Here is a 21301-nt window from a genome sequence, read left to right on the forward strand (position 1 = left end):
ACTCATGTGTGCAACAGTTTCGCTGCACATGTCGCCAATAACATTTTTTATACGGAGCAATGTACAGTATTATTTTTATGCATCCCCTTGAAAAAAATAAAGGTATAAATTTAGGAACGCTCATGTACAGAAGGGTTAATGATATTAGAAGCTCATATTTTATTTTTCAGCAAATCAGGCACAAGCAAGTTGACTTTCATCATGCTGCCCCACCAAACGCATATTATTTAGTGCTAAAGCAATTTGCAGACCTCTAGATGGCGGCGTAACAGCTTTAGAATATCCACAATTTTAGTGAATTCTGTCCAACTACGGCCACCGTACGCATCTCAGTGTCATTGTTGTACGGTGGCCGTGGAGGGACTGAAGGCATATTTTGTGTGACATGGCGACGCGAGCCGGGAAACGCGGAGCAGGGGGAGAAGAGGAACAGCCCCCTCTGCAGGCTGTGCTGATAGCCGATAGCTTTAACCGGAGGTTCTACCCTATCACCAAGGATCGGCCACGGGTGAGACTACTGGGGGGAGAGGTTGATAGATCATAATGGAGGAAACAGCATGAGGGAGAGACAAGTGTAAATGTGTAGGTAGAACGGAAAGCGTGGTGTTAAAGTACGTTGTACATTGTTTTTATTCTATGCAGATGATTCACTTTTAAATGCTTTCTAACCGTATATAATCACCTATTTAGAATAACATATGTACTATTTATTTTAATTCATAATGAATCTTGACAAATTAGATCAGTAAACTGAAACAGTATGAGACTTGTGAGCAGCTTGTGTCTCATGGCATTACAGGTGACACAGTAAGGACATTTTACCCTTATTTTATGTTTTTCTTTTTATGCAACGTCAGCAGCAATATATGAAGTGTTTTTGTTATGTGTGAGATAAAGACCAGATGTCGCTGGGTAAAAGATTATTTTGAGTGACATGGAAATATATACAGTAGTAAACTTTTTTTTACATCATATGTCCAAGGAACCACAGACTATGAGATGTTTCATTTTTTTCTTTATTATTTTGCACGTGACTATATATTTTTGTATAATTGTCTGTTGGCTGCAGGCTCTTCTTCCATTAGCAAATGTGGCTCTAATAGATTACACACTGGAATTTCTAACTGCTGCTGGTGTTAAAGAAACATTTGTTTTCTGCTGCTGGATGGCAAATCAAATCAAGGATCACTTGAGGTGAGCATTGGACATCGTTTATCATAGCTATCAAGATTATTCACAATGGAAGCATCATCATCTGTCAGTGTGATTATGTAACTTTTGCTGGGTGGTCTGGTAGTATGTACACGGTTATTTACCCAACTTCTACTATATATAGGAATTCAAAGTGGTGCCGCTCGACCAGTTCAAATGTTGTGCGGGTTGTAACCTCTGACCTTTACCGCTCGCTGGGAGATGTCCTGAGAGATGTGGATGCCAAAACCCTGGTTCGATCAGACTTCATCCTAGTCACTGGGGATGTAGTGTCCAACATCAATATTGAAGCAGCTTTGGAGGAGCACAGGTAGGACTTAAAGATAAACTACATGAAGGAAGTCTAAGAGATACTAATTTTTTATTGGAGAACATTTTAAAGAGTTTTGATAATATGCTAAATGGTTTTTGTGATATTTCCCAATTTTAGTTTGCTTTTATATAGAATTGTCTCTTTTAACCTCCTATAGGAATCGTCGGAAGCTAGAAAAGAATGTGTCTGTAATGACCATGATTTTTAAGGAATCCTCCCCTGGTCACCGATCTAGATGTCAGGAAGATGATGTCATTCTTGCGATGGACAGCAAAACAAAGCGCATTCTCTTGTATCAGAAGAGCCAGGGCCTGCAACGCTACCATTTCCCCACGGTCAGTAAATTGTCTTCATGGCTCATGACCCTCTCATTGTCTGTGGTTCATAATTTCCTCCTTTATTTTAAAGGTCTTATAATTTATTAGCAAATACTTCCTGTGTATTTACTCAGGTTTATCTTTATAATGCAAATAATTTACCATTTTGCATTTATTATGGAAATAATGTCTTAATCTGTGTTTTAGAGTATCTTTCAAAGTAAGGCTGATGAGATTGAACTACGGCATGATCTGTTAGATTGTCACATAAGCATCTGTTCACCGCAGGTGAGTGATAAGTTATCTATGTCTTTATCAGTAGTTGGAATTTATTCCTTGTGTACTTTCCTATCATATTATTTACAGTTTACTCACATTAGTAAAATTCTAGCGCTGTCACATTTGATTTTGTCTTTTCAACAAGGACCAGGGCTATTTTTACATTTCTGCAGTGTTTGTGTTTAGCTGTAATTTTCCTCTTACTCATTTACTGTACCCACACATATTATATACCGTTTTATCGCCATTAAATGGACTTTATAAAGATACCATTATTTATATCATATTATATAATTTATTATAAAAACATTTATAATAGTGATGCACCGAAATGGAAATTCTGGACCGAATCCGAAAATCCGGGATGCACTTTGCCGAAAACCGAAACTGATACTGAAAATGTATTTTTTCAAATTATTTTCAAATAATTTTTTTTTGTATTTTTTTTTTTGCATAATTAGAGCCAATAATTTATTGAAAGTAACACACTAAAATTGGACAAAAATATCTTAAAACAATAATATGCTACACAATAATTTTACCAAGAAAAAAAAAAAAAAAAAACAGGCAAAAAATTAATGCCATTTTAGACCAAAATGTTTCTGCGACCAAAATTTTGGTGCATCCCTACTTAAAGGGACAGTCAACCATAGAATTGTTATTGTTTTAAAAGATAGATAATCCCTTTATTACTCATTCCCCAGTTTTGCATAACCAACACAGTTATATTAATACACTTTTTACCTTTGTGATTACCTTGTATCTAGGAACCTTCTTCCAGCCCCCTGATCAAATGACTGTGACTGTTTATTATCTATTGTCTTGCATTTAGCATTGTTTTGTGCTAGATCTTAAATAACCCCCTGTGCCTGAACAAAGTGTTATCTATATAGCCCACGTGTACTTTCTGTCTCTTTGTGTTGAAAAGAGATTTAAAGGGACAGTATACACTAATTTTCATATAACTGCATGTAATAGACACTACTATAAAGAATAAGATGCACAGATACTGATATAAAAATCCAGTATAAAACTGTTTAAAAACTTACTTAGAAGCTGTCAGTTTGGCTCTGTTGAAAAGGTAGCTGGAAAGCCCACTGCAAGTGGCAAATAAGACACTCCCCCCCCCTCCCCCTTCTTTTGCATATGAAAAGACCCTTTACACAAACAGGAGCAAGCTGGAGTAGGTAGTCGAGCGTATTCACATAAAACTTTGGGGCTTGGTTAGGAGTCTGAAAATCAGAGCAATGTTATTTAAAAATAAGCAAAACTATACATTAATTTAAAAAAAAAACTTTATGGGCTATATAAATAGATTATCTACAAAACATTTATGCAAAGAAAAAATGAGTGTATAATGTCCCTTTAAACAGCCTGTGATAAGAGGCAGACCTCAAAGGCTTAGAAATTAGCACATGAGCCTACCTATGTTTAGTTTAAACTAAGAACACCAAGAGAAAAAAGCAAATTTGATGATAAAAGTAAATTGGAAAGTCGATTAAAATTAAAAGTCCTGTCTGAATAATGAAAGTTTAATTTATACTTGACTGTCCCTTTAAAACAATTATAAATATCAATATACTGTATTAGTCTTCATTTAGTTCTATGTAACATAATCATATTTAACAGTTTTGTTTTTTTACCAATTATCCAAATAAAGTATAATCCTAGAAAACTCATTATATGCAGAACAGTAAGTGAAGTAATAAACTTAAACAGCAGCTCTAGGCTAGCATCAAATTTGAAATATGCTACACAATAATTTTACCGAAACTAACAGGCAAAAAAACCCGAAAACCGAAATAGCCAAAAATGCCCTTTTCGGCCGAAACTTTCTGCGGCCGAAATTTCGGTGCATCCCTAATTTATAAGATATGATAAAAAAATTGAAAAAAAACTTTTTTCTAACTTTGACCTGCAAAATCTGTTACACATCTACAACCACCAAAAAACACCCATGTTAAATAGTTTCTAAATTTTGTCCTGAGTTTAGAAATACCCAATGTTTACACGTTCTTTGCTTTTTTTGCAAGTTATAGGGCAATAAGTACAAGTAGCACTTTGCTATTTCCAAACCATTTTTTTTTCTCAAAAGTAGCAATAGTTACATTGTAACACTGATATCTGTCAGGAATCATTGAATAACCCTTCACGTGTGTATATGTGTGTGTGTGTGTGTGTGTGTATATATATATATATATATATATATATATATATATATATATATATATATATATATATATATATATATATATATATATAATTTTAGTAGACAACACACAGTATTGATCTAGGCCCATTTTGGTATATGTCATGCCACTATTTCACCGCCAAATGCAATCAAATAAAAACATTTGTTGACTTCTTCACTAACTTTAGGTTTCTCACTGAAATTATTTACAAACAGCTTGTGCTATTATGGCACAAATGGTTGTAAATGAGTCTCTGGGATCCCCTTTGTTCAGAAATAGCAGACATTTATGGCTTTGGCATTGCTTTTTGATAATTAGAAGGCCGCTAAATTCCGCTGCGCACCACACTTGTAGTATGCCCAGCAGTGAAGAGGTTAATTAAGTAGCTTGTAGGGTTAATTATATCTTTTAGTGTAGAGATCAGCCTTCCACCTGACACATCCCTCCCTGACCCATCTCAAACAGCTCTCTTCCCTCCCCCACCTCACAATTGTCACCGCCATTTTAAGTACTGGCAGAAAGTCTGCCCGTTCCAAAAATAAAAGTCCTATATATAATATATATATATATATATATATATCTCTATATATCTATATCTATCAGATGTCCCAGCACTCCAACCTTGGCACTGTATCAGCCACCTGGGTGCAATCCTCAGAGTTCATATAGAGTAAAACTTGAAAATGAAGGGCACTCTCAGGCTATTTAGAGAACCACAATGATCATTTCTTCAAAATCACAACAGGTCATCTAAGTCATAGTCAATGTTTCGGTTCTCTTTAGAGCCTTCTTCAAGACAAAATAAATCTGTAGAAAAAAAAAACATGTATAGATACACAAATAAAATTTACATACAACAGTGAAAGCAAAATAACACACCCATCACCAATGTCAAATTAAACTAAAATAAAATCATACAGAAATAAAGTGAGACTCTAGACCAGGAAAAGAGGCTGTGTAAACACATAGAAACAATGCAAACAATTTTACAAATAGACAGGGGGTTCAATAAATCACATCCCCCAAGAGTGAACCAAATGTCAAAAACATATAACGAAATATATACGGTGGAATACAAATACAACTGTTAAGTATTATTGTGCAGTTGGGCCTGGGTATACTCATGAATCGTAAACCCTATTCATAGCATGGTAGCCAAATAAGAGAAAAAAGGAGAAAAAAAAATGGAAAAAATAAGCACAAACATATAACTAAACATCTGATAATGATCCAATCAATATGTAACCAGACAAAAAAGAAAGGATAAAGGAAATCAACTAATAATCATACCAATGATGGAACCAATGTCTAAATAACCTGACACCATCTAATGAAAATTGTACACATTTATAGTGTATCATAATGCAAACAGATTGGGGCTTATACACAAACCCAAACCATATGAATGAAGTTACAATTAGAAACCAATGACCACAAACATAAAGGTATAAATAAAAATGCAACGAAGAAACCATCCACCTGCATTAGTGTAAACACCAGACTGAACTTAGTCTGTTTGTTTGTATCTGAAACTAGCATGCATAATCCCACAACATGTGGTAGTATAGACACATTATTTCTACCTATCGGCTAGATTACGAGTTTGGCGCGCCGCGTTAGCCATAGAAAGCAGCGTTAAGGGGTCCTAACGCTGCTTTTTAACGCCCGCTGGTATAACAAGTTTGGCAGGTACAGGTGTACCGCTCTCTTCCGCAACTTTTCCATACCGCAAATCCCCTTACGTCAATTGCGTATCCTATCTTTTTAATGGGATTTTCCTAACGCTGGTATTACAAGTCTTGGAAGAAGTGAGCGGTACAGCCTCTACCTCCAAGACTCCTACCGCATTTAAAGGGCCATAATACCCAAATGTTTAACACTTGAAAGTGATGCAGTATAGCTGTAAAAAGCTGACTAGAAAATATCTCCTGAACATCTCTATGTAAAAAAGAAAGATATTTTACCTCAAAAGTTCCTCAGTAGCCACCTCCCATTGTAAAGGATTTCTAAGCAACATATTAGTTTGTCTGTCCTGGGACAGTTTAAGGGATGAGCCTCGTGCACTCTCATATTATTTCCCTATTCAGCTTACTATGAAATCTCATGAGATCACAGTAAAAGAGTTCAGGTCCTCAGCACTGCTGATGCTGATTGGCTGCTATTCATTTCTTCATTTATTTATTTTTTACCTGCAGCTGAGTATGTCTTTTTACACAGAACTTACTATGCTGAGCTGAGGAGATTGTGAGGTAAAATATCTTCCTTTTTTACCTAGAGATGCTCAGGTGATATTTTCCTGTCAGCTTTTTACAGTTATACTGCATTAGTTTCAAGTTATTTAGCATATGAGTATTATGTCCCTTTAAAAGTCAGTAGTTAAGCGTTTTATGGGCTAACGGCGTAACATAAAGCTCTTAACTAAAGTGCTACAAAGTGCACGAACACTCATAAACTACGTATTAACCCCTAAACCGAGGCCCCCCCACATCGCAAACACTATAATAACATTTTTTAACCCCTAATCTGCCGACCGGACATCGCCACCACCTACATTATACCTATGAACACCTAATCTGTTGCCCCTAACATCGCCGACACCTACATTATATTTATTAACCCCTAATCTGCCGCCCCCTAACTGCAATTATTAACCCCTAATCTGCCGCCCCAACGTCGCCGCTACTATATTAAATGTATTAACCCCTAACCCTAACACCCCCTAACTTAAATCTATTTTTAATAAATCGAAATAAAATTACTATAATTAAATAAATTATTCCTATTTAAAACTAAATACTTGCCTATAAAATAAACCCTAATATAGCTACAATATAACTAATAGTTACATTGTAGCTATTTTAGGATTTATTTTTATTTACAGGCAACTTTGTATTTATTTTAACTAGGTACAATAGCTATTAAATATTTAATAAGTACCTAGGTAAAATAAATACAAAATTACCTGTAAAATAAACCCTAACCTAAGTTACAATTACACCTAACACTACTCTATAATTAAATTAATTACCTAAACTACCTACAATTAAATACAATTCAATTAAATAAACTAAATTAAAAAAAAATCACACTAAATTGCAGAAAATAAAAAAGAAATTACAATATTGTAAACTAATTACACCTAATCTAATCCCCCTAATAAAATAAAAAAGCCCCCCAAAATAATAAAATTCTCTACCCTACACTAAATTACAAATAGCTCTTAAAAGGGCCTTTTGCGAGGCATTGCCCCAAAGTAATCAGCTCTTTTACCAGCCCTTAAAAGGGCTTTTTGCGGGGCATTGCCCCAAAGTAATCCGCTCTTTTACCTGTAAATAAAAGAAATACAATACCCCCCCAACATTACAACCCACCACCCACACACCCCTACTCTAAAACCCACCTGATCCCCCCTTAAAAAAAAACCTAACACTACCCCATTGAAGATCACCCTACCTTGAGCTGTCTTCACCCAGCCGGGCACCACTGGTCATCTGATGGGGCAGAAGAGGACATCCAGACCGGCAGACATCTTCATCCAAGCGGCATCTTCTATCTTCATCCATCCGACGAGGAACGGCTCCATCTTGAAAACCTCCGGCGCGGAACATCCTTCTAGGCCGACGACTACCCGACGAATGGCTGGTCCTTTAAATGACGTCATCCAAGATGGCGTCCCTCGAATTCCGATTGGCTGATTGCATCAGCCAATAGAATTTTTCCTACCTCAAGGTAGGCTCAAGGTAGGGTGATCTTCAATGGGGTAGTGTTAGGTTTTTTTAAAGGGGGATCGGGTAGGTTTTAGAGTAGGGGTGTGTGGGTGGTGGGTTGTAATGTTGAGGGGGTATTGTATTTCTTTTTTTTACAGGTAAAAGAGCTGATTACTTTGGGGCAATGCCCCACAAAAAGCCCTTTTAAGGGCTATTTGTAATTTAGTGTAGGGTTGGGAATTTTATTATTTTGGGGGGCTTTTTTATTTTATTAGGGGATTAGATTAGGTGTAATTAGTTTAAAATATTGTAATTTCTTTTTTATTTTCTGTAATTTAGTTTAATTGTAGGTAGTTTAGGTAATTAATTTAATTATAGAGTAGTGTTAGGTGTATTTGTAACTTAGGTTAGGGTTTATTTTACAGGTAATTTTGTATTTATTTTTAGCTAGGTAGTTATTAAATAGTTAATAACTATTTAATAACTATTGTACCTAGTTAAAATAAATACAAAGTAAAATAAAAATAAATCCTAAAATAGCTACAATGTAACTATTAGTTATATTGTAGCTATATTAGGGTTTATTTTATAGGTAAGTATTTAGTTTTAAATAGGAATAATGTATTTAGTTATAGTAATTTTATTTTGATTTATTAAAAATAGATTTAAGTTAGGGGGGGTTGTTAGGGTTAGACTTAGGTTTAGGGGTTAATACATTTAATATAGTAGCGGCGACGTTGGGGGCGGCAGATTAGGGGTTAATAATTGTAGTAAGGTGGCGGCGACTTTGGGGATGGCAGATTAGGGGTTAATAAATATAATGTAGGTGGCGGCAATGTTAGGGGCAGCAGATTAGGGGTTCATAGGTATAATGTAGGTGGCAGCGGTGTCCGGAGCGGCAGATTAGGGGTTAATAATATAATGCAGGTGTCGAGGATGTCGGGGGTGGCAGATTAGGGGTTAATAAGTGTAAGGTTAGGGGTGTTTAGACTCGGGATTCATGTTAGGGTGTTAGGTGTAGACTTAGAAAGTATTTTCCCTTAGGAAACAATGGGGCTGCGTTAGGAGCTGAACGCTGCTTTTTTGCAGGTGTTAGGTTTTTTTTCAGCCAGCTCAGCCCCATTGTTTCCTATGGGGAAATCGCGCACGAGCACGTTTTGCCAACTTACCGCTACCGTATGCAACGCTGGTATTACAGTGAGAAGTGGCGCTAAATTTGCTCAACGCTCACTTTTCTGAGGCTAACGCAGTCATTCAGAAAACTTGTAATACCAGCGTTGTTTAAAGTGAGCGCTGGAAAAAAAAGGCTTGTTAGCAAATAGCAACGCAAGTTTTTACCGACAAAACTTGTAATCTAGCCGTATGTGTTTATATAAGGGTCCATAACTCTAATTTTACTACCACATGTTGTGGGATTATGCATGCTAGTTTCGGATACAAACAGACTAAGTTCAGTCTGGTGTTTACACTAATGCAGGTGGATAGTTTCTTCGTTGCATTTTTATTTATACCTTTATGTTTGTGGTCATTGGTTTCTAATTGTAACTTCATTCATATGGTTTGGGTTTGTAAATAAGCCCCAATCTGTTTGCATTATGATACACTATATATCATGTGTACAATTTTCATTAGATGGTGTCAGGTTATTTAGACATTGGTTCCATCATTGGTATGATTATTAGTTGATTTCCTTTATCCTTTCTTTTTTTTCTGGTTACATATTGATTGGATTAGTTGGATCCCCCAAACAGCTCTCTAACCCTCCCCCCTCTACCTATTTACCCCCATCTTGGGTACTGGCAACTGTCTGCCAGTACCCAGTTTGGTCAATTTTTTTTTTTATAATTATACCCCATTTTTCTGTAGTGTAGCTGCCCCCCCCCCTCAATACCCTACCCCCTCCCAGATCCCTTTCCCAATACTTAATGCTTTATTTCCCTCCTCCCTCTCCCTCCTTCCCTTATACACTGTATACTGTATGGCTGTACTAAGAAGCATGCGCGCACTGCTGCATCCGGATCCAAGCTGAGAGGAAGTGAACCAGCGATGAGTCGCCCACCTGCCTCCCTCGTATCCCTCCCCCTGCATTGGTGTGCTTAAAAAGGGTATTGCAGGATGCCTCAATATCGAGGCATCACTGCAATACCCTGAAAGCGTCTGGGAGCAATCACGATCGCTTCCAGCGCTTGAAACCCCAGAGGACGTGCCAGGCATGTCCTTGGTCATTAACTGACACTTTTTGTAGGAGGTGCCTGGCATAGGGTTCATGGGCATAACTTGATTTTACTGACCACCTGGCTAAAATTGATTTAATATTGCATTTTTTTAAACAGTGATCTAATATTACATTTTTTCTTTAAATGTTTGTTGCACAAATTATTGTGAAATCAATTTATGTTAAATTATGCAATTTATTTGTGCTTTGGATAGCATAAGTAACACTTTATAAATAACAGAACATGTAATAAGTATTATACTGGCCTCATCTGTATAATACTTCATAAAGCCACCTGGCTACCAACATTTTCTGTGGAGAACACTGAGTTTAATTACACAGAATAATGATTTAACCCCTTGACCCAATACTAAACAACATATAACAAACAGACTTGCACTCTTCTGGTCCTTGTGAAGAAGTACTTTTATGTGACGTTTTGGGGACAAAAAACTCCCCATCCTCAGACATAGTGGCAAGATAAAAAATGCAACAATATATACACTGCAAACAAATACAACCCCTCCCCCCATCAGAAAAAACACCAGTTGTCATGGCAACAGTGATAAGAATTTTGTGTTACAATATCATAGTGAAACCACCAATAATCATGATGTGAGCTTAGAAAATGTGAATATGTGTATCAAAAAATGTATGTACATTGCATAGGGGCCGACATTATTGAGGTGGATTTTTATCATTATTGCAAGATTGCTTTACTCACTGTCCCCCTATTTTTACCCTGATACACATATTCACATTTTCCAAGCTCACATCATGATTATTGGTGGTTTCACTATGATATTGTGAACACAAATGTTTATTACTGTTGTCATGACAACTGGCGGCTTTTCTGATGAGGGGGAGAGGTTGTATTTGTTTGCTGTGTATATATTGTTGCCTTTTTTGTCTTGTCACTTTGTCTGAGGAAGGGGAGTTTTTTGTCCCCGAAACGTCACATTAAAGTACTTCTTCGCAAGTACCAGAGAGTGCAAGCCCGTTTGTTATTATGGATGTATCTTTTGCCTGCACCCTGGCAGTTGGAGCTTAAGTGAGAGTGCACTTCTTGAAAACTGTTTGAGATATATATATCACAACTTAAGGAGGCTAAAGCAGCCTCGGCTGAAAAGTGACAGCCAAGAGCCGTTGTTCCTGAACTGCAGGCATCTGTATTCATATTGTAATGGAGCACAATTGGTGCACCCTAATTAATGATCGTGGTGAGGTAGAAGGCACCACTACACAACCCCCCCCCCCTCCATTAATTACAAAGTAAATAAAAATAATAATAATTAAATAAAAACACAAGTTGGGTACTGACAGCTGCCAGTACCTAAGATGGCTACCACTAGTAGGAGGGGGGGATTCAAGAGCTGTTTGGGTTGACAGGTGGCAGGGTTGAGAAGGGATCACTACACTGCAAGACATTTTGCCAGTTCTTAAGATGGTGGTGACCAGTGGGGAGGGGTGAAGGAGGGATCAGGGAGTGGGAGGTGTCAGGTTGAAGGGTAATCAATACTCTGCATCAAAAATTAATCTTACAAGCTAATTGATTTTCACTGCCAGTAATTTCAAGTAAGGTGCACAGCTGCAATAATCAGCATTATAATTGCCAAAAGCAATGGCAAAGCCATGCATATCAGCTATTTCTGAACAAAGGGCATCCCATTAAAGGGACACTGAACCCAATTTTTTTTCTTTCATGATTTAGATAAAGCATGCAATTTTAAGCAACTTTCTAATTTACGCCTATTCATTTTCTTCATTCTCTTGCTTTCTTTATTTAAAAAGCATAAATATAAGTTTAGAAGCCCGACCATTTTTGGTTCTTAACCTGGGTTGTGCTTGCTGATTGTTGACTAAATGCACCCACCATTAAACAAGCGCTGTCCAGGGTCCTAAACCAAAAATCTCTGGCTCCTTAGCTTAGATAAGTAACAAAAGGACGGCATCCGTGGAATCTTCTTAAAAACACATCTTTATTGCTTATAATTAAAACAGGAGTCTGTATTACCTAAGACCCTCAGATACATTTACCTGGTTGCTATTTTGTGTCAATTGTACATGGGCTCTTGAACTAAGGACTGATCCGGAGTAACCTTGGTGTGATTGTGCATCCTTAGCTTAGATGCCTTCTTTTTTAAATAAAGATAGCAAGAGAACAAAGAAAAATTGATAATAGGAGTAAATTAGAAAGTTGCTTAAAATTGCATGCTCTATCTGAATCATGAAAGAAAATAGTTGGGTTTAGTATCCCTTTAACCATTTGTCATATGACTGCAGTAGTTGTGTGTAAATAATTCACCCAAAGTTTTCAAAAATGTTAAAAATTTTTTTTATATATATGATTGTATTTGGTGGTTAAATATTGGCTTCAAATTATAGCAAAATGGGCCTAGATAAAAAACAAAACAAAAACAAAAGCTCTATTTATGTTTAAACAAGAGTGATAGCAAAAATGCTTGAAAAAAATACTTGGAGCAAGTTTTTCTCTGAAATTTCCAGCAGCAAAGGGGTTAATCCACAGACGCATTAGTCCACAGACAAGTCTAGCTACTGTCATAAAGTTAGTATAAAGTGCGTTTATTTGCAGTTGTTATCAATTAAAGCTAGTTGGAGACAAATATATAGCAGAATTAGCCTTGAGACGTCATCAAGGTGCATTTCAAGTTTTGCGAATTAGATGAAATGGGGACAAAATAAATAATGAAAATTATATAGTCGCTGTAATCATTCTAGCGTAAATCGCAATCACATTTAATTTCAACTTGTAATATCAGCGGTAAGCTCAACGAGTGCAAAACTCGACGATAAACACTTTAAAATTGTTATTGTTAAAAAGTTAGATAACGCCTTTACTACCGATTCCCCAGCTTTACACAACCAATATTGTTATATTAATATACTTTATGACATTCAAACCTCTAAATGTCTGCCTGTTTCTAAGCCACTATAGTCTCTTAATCATATGTTTTTTTTATTTGCTCTTCAAAACAGGAGACTGCTAGTTCATGTGGGCCATATAGATAACATTGTGCTCACGCCCGTGGGTTCTGCACAACACAGCTAAAATGCAAGTCAATAGATAAATAAAAAGTCATGTGATCAGGGGGCTCTCAAAATAGGCTTAGATACAAGGTAATCACAGAGGTAAAAAGTGTATTAAAGGGATAGTAAACCCCAAAATTTTCTTTTATGATTCAGATAGAACATACAATTTTAAATAACTTTCCAATTTAATTCTATTATCAAATTTTCTTCATTCTCTTGTTATCCATTGCTGAAGGGACAGCATTGCACTACTGACAGGAAGCTGAAAATATCTATTTATCCAATCACAAGAGACAAATGTGTGCAGGCAACAATTGGCAGCAGCTCCCACTAGTGTATGATATGTGCGTATTCATTTTTTAACAAGGGATACTAAGAGAACAAAGCACATTTTAAAATAGTAGTTTAATTTAAAAGAGTCTTAAAATGACATGCTCTGTCTGAGTTTAATTTTGACTTTCCTATCCCTTTAATATAACCATGTTTTCTGTGCAAAACTGGGGAATGGGTGATAAAGGGATTATCTATCTTTTTAAACAATAACCTTTTTTTGCGTTCACTGTCCCTTTAAATGCAGACAATCCTGATTTCCACAAATGGAGATGGGTTTTGTGTTTAAAGCATGAAGTTTATTTGCCTTTATTTACTCACTGCTTGTTTTATCATTTCCTTTTGTACACTATTAACCTTTTTATATTCTTTGTATTTTTAATCTCTGCTATTTCCTTTAAATATTTCCCTTTTTGCTTCTAATAGGTTGCAGAACTGTTTACAGACAACTTTGATTATCAGACGAGGGATGACTTTGTCCGTGGTATTCTAGTAAATGAGGAGGTGAGGAGGTAGAAAAAAAGAAAATGTGGCAATTCTAATAAGTGCTTATAATTATTTTTTATTGCAGTGAATCAATAGAACACATACAAAGCTGTAATCCAATTAATAATATATCATCATCATAAATACATACTTAGAGAAATGTACACAAATATTTTTATCTCTTTGAGTTTACAATACTTGTGATAGAATAAAAAGAGAGCAGAATATTCTGAATTCTCTATACGTTCTAAATCATTCATCCAGTTCCATTCAGGTTTAGCAAATATCTTGAAAAGATTTAGTATTTTTAAAAATAATTATATATTTTTTGTGTTTGATCCATTGTGCTCAAATAACTGCCCCGTTTATTAAAGGAATAATAGAATAGAATAGAACATGCAATTTTCTAATTTACTCCTATAATCAATTTTTCTTCGTTCTCTTTTTATCTTTATTTGAAAAAGCAAGAATGTAAGCATAGGAGCCGACCCATTTTTGGTTTAGCACCTAGGTAGCGTTTTCTGATTGGTGTCTAAATGTAGCCACCAATCAGCAAGCTCTGCCCAGTTGCTGAACCAAAAATGGGGCCGGCTTCTAAGCTTACATTCAAATAAAGATAGCAAAAGAACAAAGAAAAATTGATAATAGGAGTAATTAGAAAGTTGCTTAAAATTACATGCTCTATCTGAATCACGAAAGTTGAGTTTTGACTAGACTATCCTTTTTTAATGCTTTTTTTTTTTTATCTGTAACATCCGCAAACAATGTATCAACCCTTTTCTTTCTTTATTTGGTCCCACATTTTCTTAGTTTTTTTATAATCGGTTTTGGTTTCAAAATATATGCTCCTAAATATAACTTTTTTTCTGGCTAGTAAACTATTACTATCCTTTTTATTTGAATACTTGTATAGGTCTGAAATATCAAACTAAAGTATATTTATCTTAGATTTATTTTTCATTTTCAGAACATAAAATATATTTGAAAGACCATTCCAGATTTAATGATATAAACTGGGCTTTATAAACTGCGTGGCAATAATGCATTATTTGTATATTATGTGTTGAATAAATAAAAGTATATAAAAAAAAAGTAATGATAAAACTGGGACCTGAGTATTATGCACATTGTGATCCTTTTAATTCAGTAACCAGAGTTGAAGACTCCAAGATAGCATCTATTTTTATTGCGGTTCAAAAGAACAGACAATTTGCACAATAACAATACATCTGGTTACAGAAAGCGCAGAGGAAACCGAACAAACTCCCATAGTAATGTATATACGTTATTACATAGAGTTCTGTCTAAATAAACAATAAGAGTAAGATGTGCAAACAATAGTAAACCTCACATTGATTCTTTTAAAAGACATATAGATATTGACTATATAGAGAAACAATTAAACTGTGCCATACATGAAACCATACTGACTTATAAAAGGGGCCAATCTTGGACTTTGCACCAATATGAGTAAGGACTATGAACGGAAGGTATAGTACGAGATTATAGCCCACTTTTGGAGCTGAATACAAGAGATAAACTAGCTATTAAATATGTTTACTGCAAAACAAATATATGTCCCTATAGGGCAGCTTAGGGAAGTGACTGTATTTCGCTTAACTTCCTAGATAAATGACAGTTTGTTTAGACAGAGAACCCAGTATAGCAATTATTAAATAGAAACCAATTCCAAAATAACTCATCTGTTTGGTAAATCCAAAATAGCAGAAGTTAAAGCAGATTGAAATTATTGATAAAATGTTATGTGTCAATAAGATTGTTAAAGGGGTAATCTAGTCAAAATTAAACTTCCACGAGATAGAGCATGCAATTTTAAGTAACTTTCTAATTTACTCCTATTACCATTTTTTTTTCTTCATTCTCTTGGTATCTTTAATTGACAAAGCATGAATGTAAGCTTAGGAGCCTGTCCATTTTTGGTTCAGCACCTGGGTAGTGCTTGCTGATTGGTGGCTAAATGTCTGTTCCCAACTTAATGCATGAAAATACAACAACAAAAACAGTGCATCCATGACGTGTGAATCTTATCTTGTACATAGTAAGTGTATTTTAGTGTGGTTTTATTCTTTGTATAGTAAAGTGCCATAAAAGAGTCATGGATGCTCTGTTTTTTGTTATATTTTAGTGCAGTCTTATATATAACAGTGCTGGAGCATAACCTGATAAAAGGACATTAAATATTTTTATACCTTCACTTGTGGTACTAGGAACTTTAGTTAAAAAGTCACCTTTTCTTGAAGGAGCATTATTTGAACATGTAATAAATATATACTTATTTGTGGGGGATTGTTTTATGAAAGACATCTTACAAATTTAATACATAAAGAATTTACAATTTTGTTCTCGTAGTTATGCCTAGAATTTAATAATGTTATTTGGTCTTTTTGGCATAATGTTTTCTATCCATATGTTGGATTGATATTAAAACCCTGCAATAAAATCAGATTAAAACCTATAAACTTTAATAAAGTTCTAGTTTATTCTTAAAAAGCACTACATTGTATAATTCTGTTTATCTACACAGATATTAGGAAATCAGATCCATCTTCATGTGAATCAGGAGGAATATGGGGCTAGAGTCTCTAATCTGCTAATGTATGAAGCAGTGACATCTGACATCTTGCGTCGATGGCTATACCCTCTTACTCCAGAGACTAATTTTACAGACCAAGACTCCCAGAGTTACACACATTCCCGTCATAACATCTACCGTGGATCAGAGGTCAGCCGGGGACATGGTAGCATCCTGCTAGAGAATGTGCTTATTGGGAGTGGGACGACTATTGGGGCAAAGTGCAGAATAAGCAACAGCAGCATTGGACATAACTGTAGCATCGGTGGGTATATCCTGGAAATGGAAAGGACAAATTATGGAAGGCGTAAGGAGTAGGAGGGTGATTATAGCTCTCTTGGTTAAAAGGATATTCTATTGCAAGTTCAGCTGTAGGTTATGTGCATCCTAATCTGCCCACCACACATGCGTCTAGTGCCAGTCAGTGCAGATAGAGCATATGTGGGTGCACTAAAGAAAAGCAAATTTGCAAACAAAGGCATATTGATAAAAATGTAATAGTGTTGTTTTATTATTTTACTATTCCTAAAGCCCGTTCAGACGGGCCATTTTTTTGCAGTACAGCGGTCCCACCCCTTGAGCTCTCTCTCCCCCCTCTCTTTTGCGCTCTCTCCCCCCCTCTCTTTTGCGCTCTCTCCCCCCCTCTCTTTTGCGCTCTCTCCCCCCTCTCTTTTGCGCTCTCTCTCCCCCCTCTCTTTTGCGCTCTCTCTCTCCCCCCTCTCTTTTGCGCTCTCTCTCTCCCCCCTCTCTTTTGCGCTCTCTCTCTCCCCCCTCTCTTTTGCGCTCTCTCCCCCCTCTCTTTTGCTCTCTCCCCCTCTCTTTTGCGCTCTCTCCCCCCTCTCTTTTGCGCTCTCTCCCCCCTCTCTTTTGCGCTCTCTCCCCCCTCTCTTTTGCGCTCTCTCCCCCCTCTCTTTTGCGCTCTCTCCCCCCTCTCTTTTGCGCTCTCTCCCCCCTCTCTTTTGCGCTCTCTCCCCCCCTCTCTTTTGCGCTCTCTCCCCCCCTCTCTTTTGCGCTCTCTCCCCCCCTCTCTTTTGCGCTCTCTCCCCCCCTCTCTTTTGCGCTCTCTCCCCCCCTCTCTTTTGCGCTCTCTCCCCCCCTCTCTTTTGCGCTCTCTCCCCCCCTCTCTTTTGCGCTCTCTCCCCCCCTCTCTTTTGCGCTCTCTCCCCCCTCTCTTTTGCGCTCTCTCCCCCCTCTCTTTTGCGCTCTCTCCCCCCTCTCTTTTGCGCTCTCTCCCCCCTCTCTTTTGCGCTCTCTCCCCCCTCTCTTTTGCGCTCTCTCCCCCCTCTCTTTTGCGCTCTCTCCCCCCTCTCTCTTGCGCTCTCTCCCCCCTCTCTCTTGCGCTCTCTCTCCCCTCTTTTGCGCTCTCTCTCTCTCTCTCCCCTCTCTTTTGCGCTCTCTCTCTCCCCTCTCTTGCGCTCTCTCTCTCTCCCCTCTCTTTTGCGCTCTCTCTCTCTCTCTCCCCTCTCTTTTGCGCTCTCTCTCTCTCTCCCCTCTCTTTTGCGCGCTCTCCCCTCTCTTTTGCGCGCTCTCTCCCCCCCTCTCTTTTGCGCGCTCTCTCCCCCCTCTCTTTTGCGCTCTCTCCCCCCCTCTCTTTTGCGCTCTCTCCCCCCTCTCTTTTGCGCTCTCTCCCCCCCTCTCTTGCGCTCTCTCCCCCCTCTCTTTTGCGCTCTCTCCCCCCTCTCTTTTGCGCTCTCTCCCCCCTCTCTTTTGCGCTCTCTCCCCCCCTCTCTTTTGCGCTCTCTCCCCCCTCTCTTTTGCGCTCTCTCCCCCCTCTCTTTTGCGCTCTCTCCCCCCTCTTTTGCGCTCTCTCCCCCTCTCTTTTGCGCTCTCTCCCCCCTCTCTTTTGCGCTCTCTCCCCCCTCTCTTTTGCGCTCTCTCCCCCCTTTCTCTTGCGCTCTCTCCCCTCTCTTTTGCGCTCTCTCTCTCTCTCTCCCCTCTCTTTTGCGCTCTCTCTCTCTCCCCTCTCTTTTGCGCTCTCTCTCTCTCCCCTCTCTTTTGCGCGCTCTCTCCCCCCCTCTCTTTTGCGCGCTCTCTCCCCTCTCTTTTGCGCGCTCTCTCCCCCCCCTCTCTTTTGCGCGCTCTCTCCCCCCCTCTCTTTTGCGCGCTCTCTCCCCCCCCTCTCTTTTGCGCGCTCTCTCCCCCCCTCTCTTTTGCGCTCTCTCTTCCCCCCTCTCTTTTGCGCTCTCTCTTCCCCCCCTCTTTTGCGCTCTCTCTTCCCCCCTCTCTTTTGCGCTCTCTCTTCCCCCCTCTCTTTTGCGCTCTCTCTTCCCCCCTCTCTTTTGCGCTCTCTCTTCCCCCCTCTCTTTTGCGCTCTCTCTTCCCCCCTCTCTTTTGCGCTCTCTCTTCCCCCCTCTCTTTTGCGCTCTCTCTTCCCCCCTCTCTTTTGCGCTCTCTCTTCCCCCCTCTCTTTTGCGCTCTCTCTTCCCCCCTCTCTTTTGCGCTCTCTCTTCCCCCCTCTCTTTTGCGCTCTCTCTTCCCCCCTCTCTTTTGCGCTCTCTCTTCCCCCCTCTCTTTTGCGCTCGCTCTCCCCCCCTCTCTTTTGCGCTCGCTCTCCCCCCCTCTCTTTTGCGCTCTCTCTCCCCCCCTCTCTTTTGCGCTCTCTCTTCCCCCCTCTCTTTTGCGCTCTCTCTTCCCCCCTCTCTTTTGCGCCCTCTCTTCCGCCCTCTCTTTCTTTCATGTAATTGGCAAGAGTCCATGAGCTAGTGACGTATGGGATATACAATCCTACCAGGAGGGGCAAAGTTTCTCAAACCACAAAATGCCTATAAATACACCCCTCACCACACCCACAATTCAGTTTTACAAACTTTGCCTCCTATGGAGGTGGTGAAGTAAGTTTGTGCTAAGATTTCTACGTTGATATGTGCTTCTCAGCATTGTTGAAGCCCGATTCCTCTCAGAGTACAGTGAATGTCAGAGGGACGTGAAGGGAGTATCACTTATTGAATACGATGATTTCCCTAAAGGGGGTCTATTTCATAGGTTCTCTGTTATCGGTCATAGAGATTCATCTCCTACCTCCCTTTTCAGATCGACGATATACTCTCAATTTACCATTACCTCTACTGATAACTGTTTTAGTACTGGTTTGGCTATCTGCTATATGTGGATGGGTGTATTTGGTAAGTATGTTTTTTATTACTTAAGACACCTCAACTATGGTTTGGCACTTTATGCATTTATATAAAGTTCTAAATATATGTATTGTACTTATATTTGCCATGAGTCGGGTTTATGTATTTCCTTCTGCAGACTGTCAGTTTCATATTTGGGGAATATAGACATTTTTTTAAGAAATTTATTTTTTACCTGGGGTTTAGTCTTTTTTTCAATTGACTACTTCTTGCAAATTGCAGGCGGTATTAGGCCCGCGGGTGCGTCAAATGCTAAACTTTATTGCGTCATTCCTGGCGCAAAAATATACGTCTGACGCAACTTCATCATATCCGGCGTCATACTTGACGCCGAGACCTTTCACATGGTTGCGTCATTAGTGTGTCATTTCTGCTTATTTTTGGCGCCAAAAAAGTTTTACGTTGTGCGTCATACTTGGCACCAAACTTTTTCATTATTTCAATACCCCATTGATGTTTGCCTCTTGCCTTTTTCTCTATCAGAGGGCTATGCTATTTGCATTTTTTCCCATTCCTGAAACTGTCATATAAGGAAATAGATCATTTTGCTTTCTATGTTGTTTTTTTCTCTTACATTTGCAAGATGTCTCAATCTGATCCTGCCTCAGAAGTTTCTGCTGGAACATTGCTGCCTGACATCGGTTCTACTAAAGCTAAGTGCATTTGTTGTAAAATTGTAGAAATTATTTCGCCGAATGTCATTTGTAATAGTTGTCATGATAAACTTTTACATGCAGATAGTGTATCCATCAGTAATAGTACATTGCCAGTTGCAGTTCCTTCAACTTCTAATGTGCATGATATACCTGTAAATTTTAAAGAATTTGTTTCTGATTCTATCCTGAAGGCTTTGTCTGCATTTCCACCTTCTAATAAACGTAAAAGGTCTTTTAAAGCTTCTCATTTAGTTTGATGAAATTTCAAATGACCAACAACATAATAATTTATCCTCTTCTGATGAGGATCTATCTGATACAGAAGATCCTTCCTCAGACATTGACACTGACAAATCTACTTATTTAATTAAAAAAGAGTATATGCGTTCTTTATTAAAAGAAGTGTTAATTACTTTGGATATTAAGGTAACCAGTCCTTCTTGACGTTCAGTCTAATAAACCTTTAAATGCTGTTTTTAAACCTCCTGTGGTTTCTCCAGGGGTTTTTCCTATTCCTGAGGCTATTTCTGATATGATTTCTAAGGAATGGAATAAGCCAGGTGGTACTTTTATTAATTTTTCAAGGTTTAAAATTTTTAATCATTTACCAGCAAAATCTATAGAGTTTTGATGCGAGTCTTTCAGGTTGGGGAGCTGTTTGGGGATCTCTGACAGCACAAGGGGTTTGGAAATCTCAAGAGGCGAGATAACCAATAAATATTTTAGAACTCCGTGCAATTCTCAAAGCTCTTCAGTTTTGGCCTCTGTTAAAGAGAGAACCGTTCATTTGTTTTCAGACAGACAATATCACAACAG

The 21301-nt window shown here is 38.2% G+C and overlaps 1 protein-coding gene across 1 annotated transcript in view; it reads left to right on the plus strand.

Annotated features, from left to right (window-relative positions):
* The first annotated feature begins 355 nt into the window (after positions 1-355).
* EIF2B5 (eukaryotic translation initiation factor 2B subunit epsilon) overlaps positions 356-21301 on the plus strand; it is a 34943-nt gene continuing 13997 nt past the window's right edge. The window contains exons 1-7 of the mRNA XM_053710323.1: positions 356-508; positions 1070-1194; positions 1337-1522; positions 1683-1860; positions 2050-2130; positions 14043-14120; positions 16648-16960. Of these exons, the coding sequence (XP_053566298.1) occupies positions 386-508; positions 1070-1194; positions 1337-1522; positions 1683-1860; positions 2050-2130; positions 14043-14120; positions 16648-16960 (1084 nt within the window). The 5' untranslated portion in view covers positions 356-385. The remainder of the gene's footprint in view (positions 509-1069; positions 1195-1336; positions 1523-1682; positions 1861-2049; positions 2131-14042; positions 14121-16647; positions 16961-21301) is intronic.

This window comes from Bombina bombina, chromosome 4, assembly GCF_027579735.1.
Source record: "Bombina bombina isolate aBomBom1 chromosome 4, aBomBom1.pri, whole genome shotgun sequence".
Classification (NCBI taxonomy): domain Eukaryota; kingdom Metazoa; phylum Chordata; class Amphibia; order Anura; family Bombinatoridae; genus Bombina; species Bombina bombina.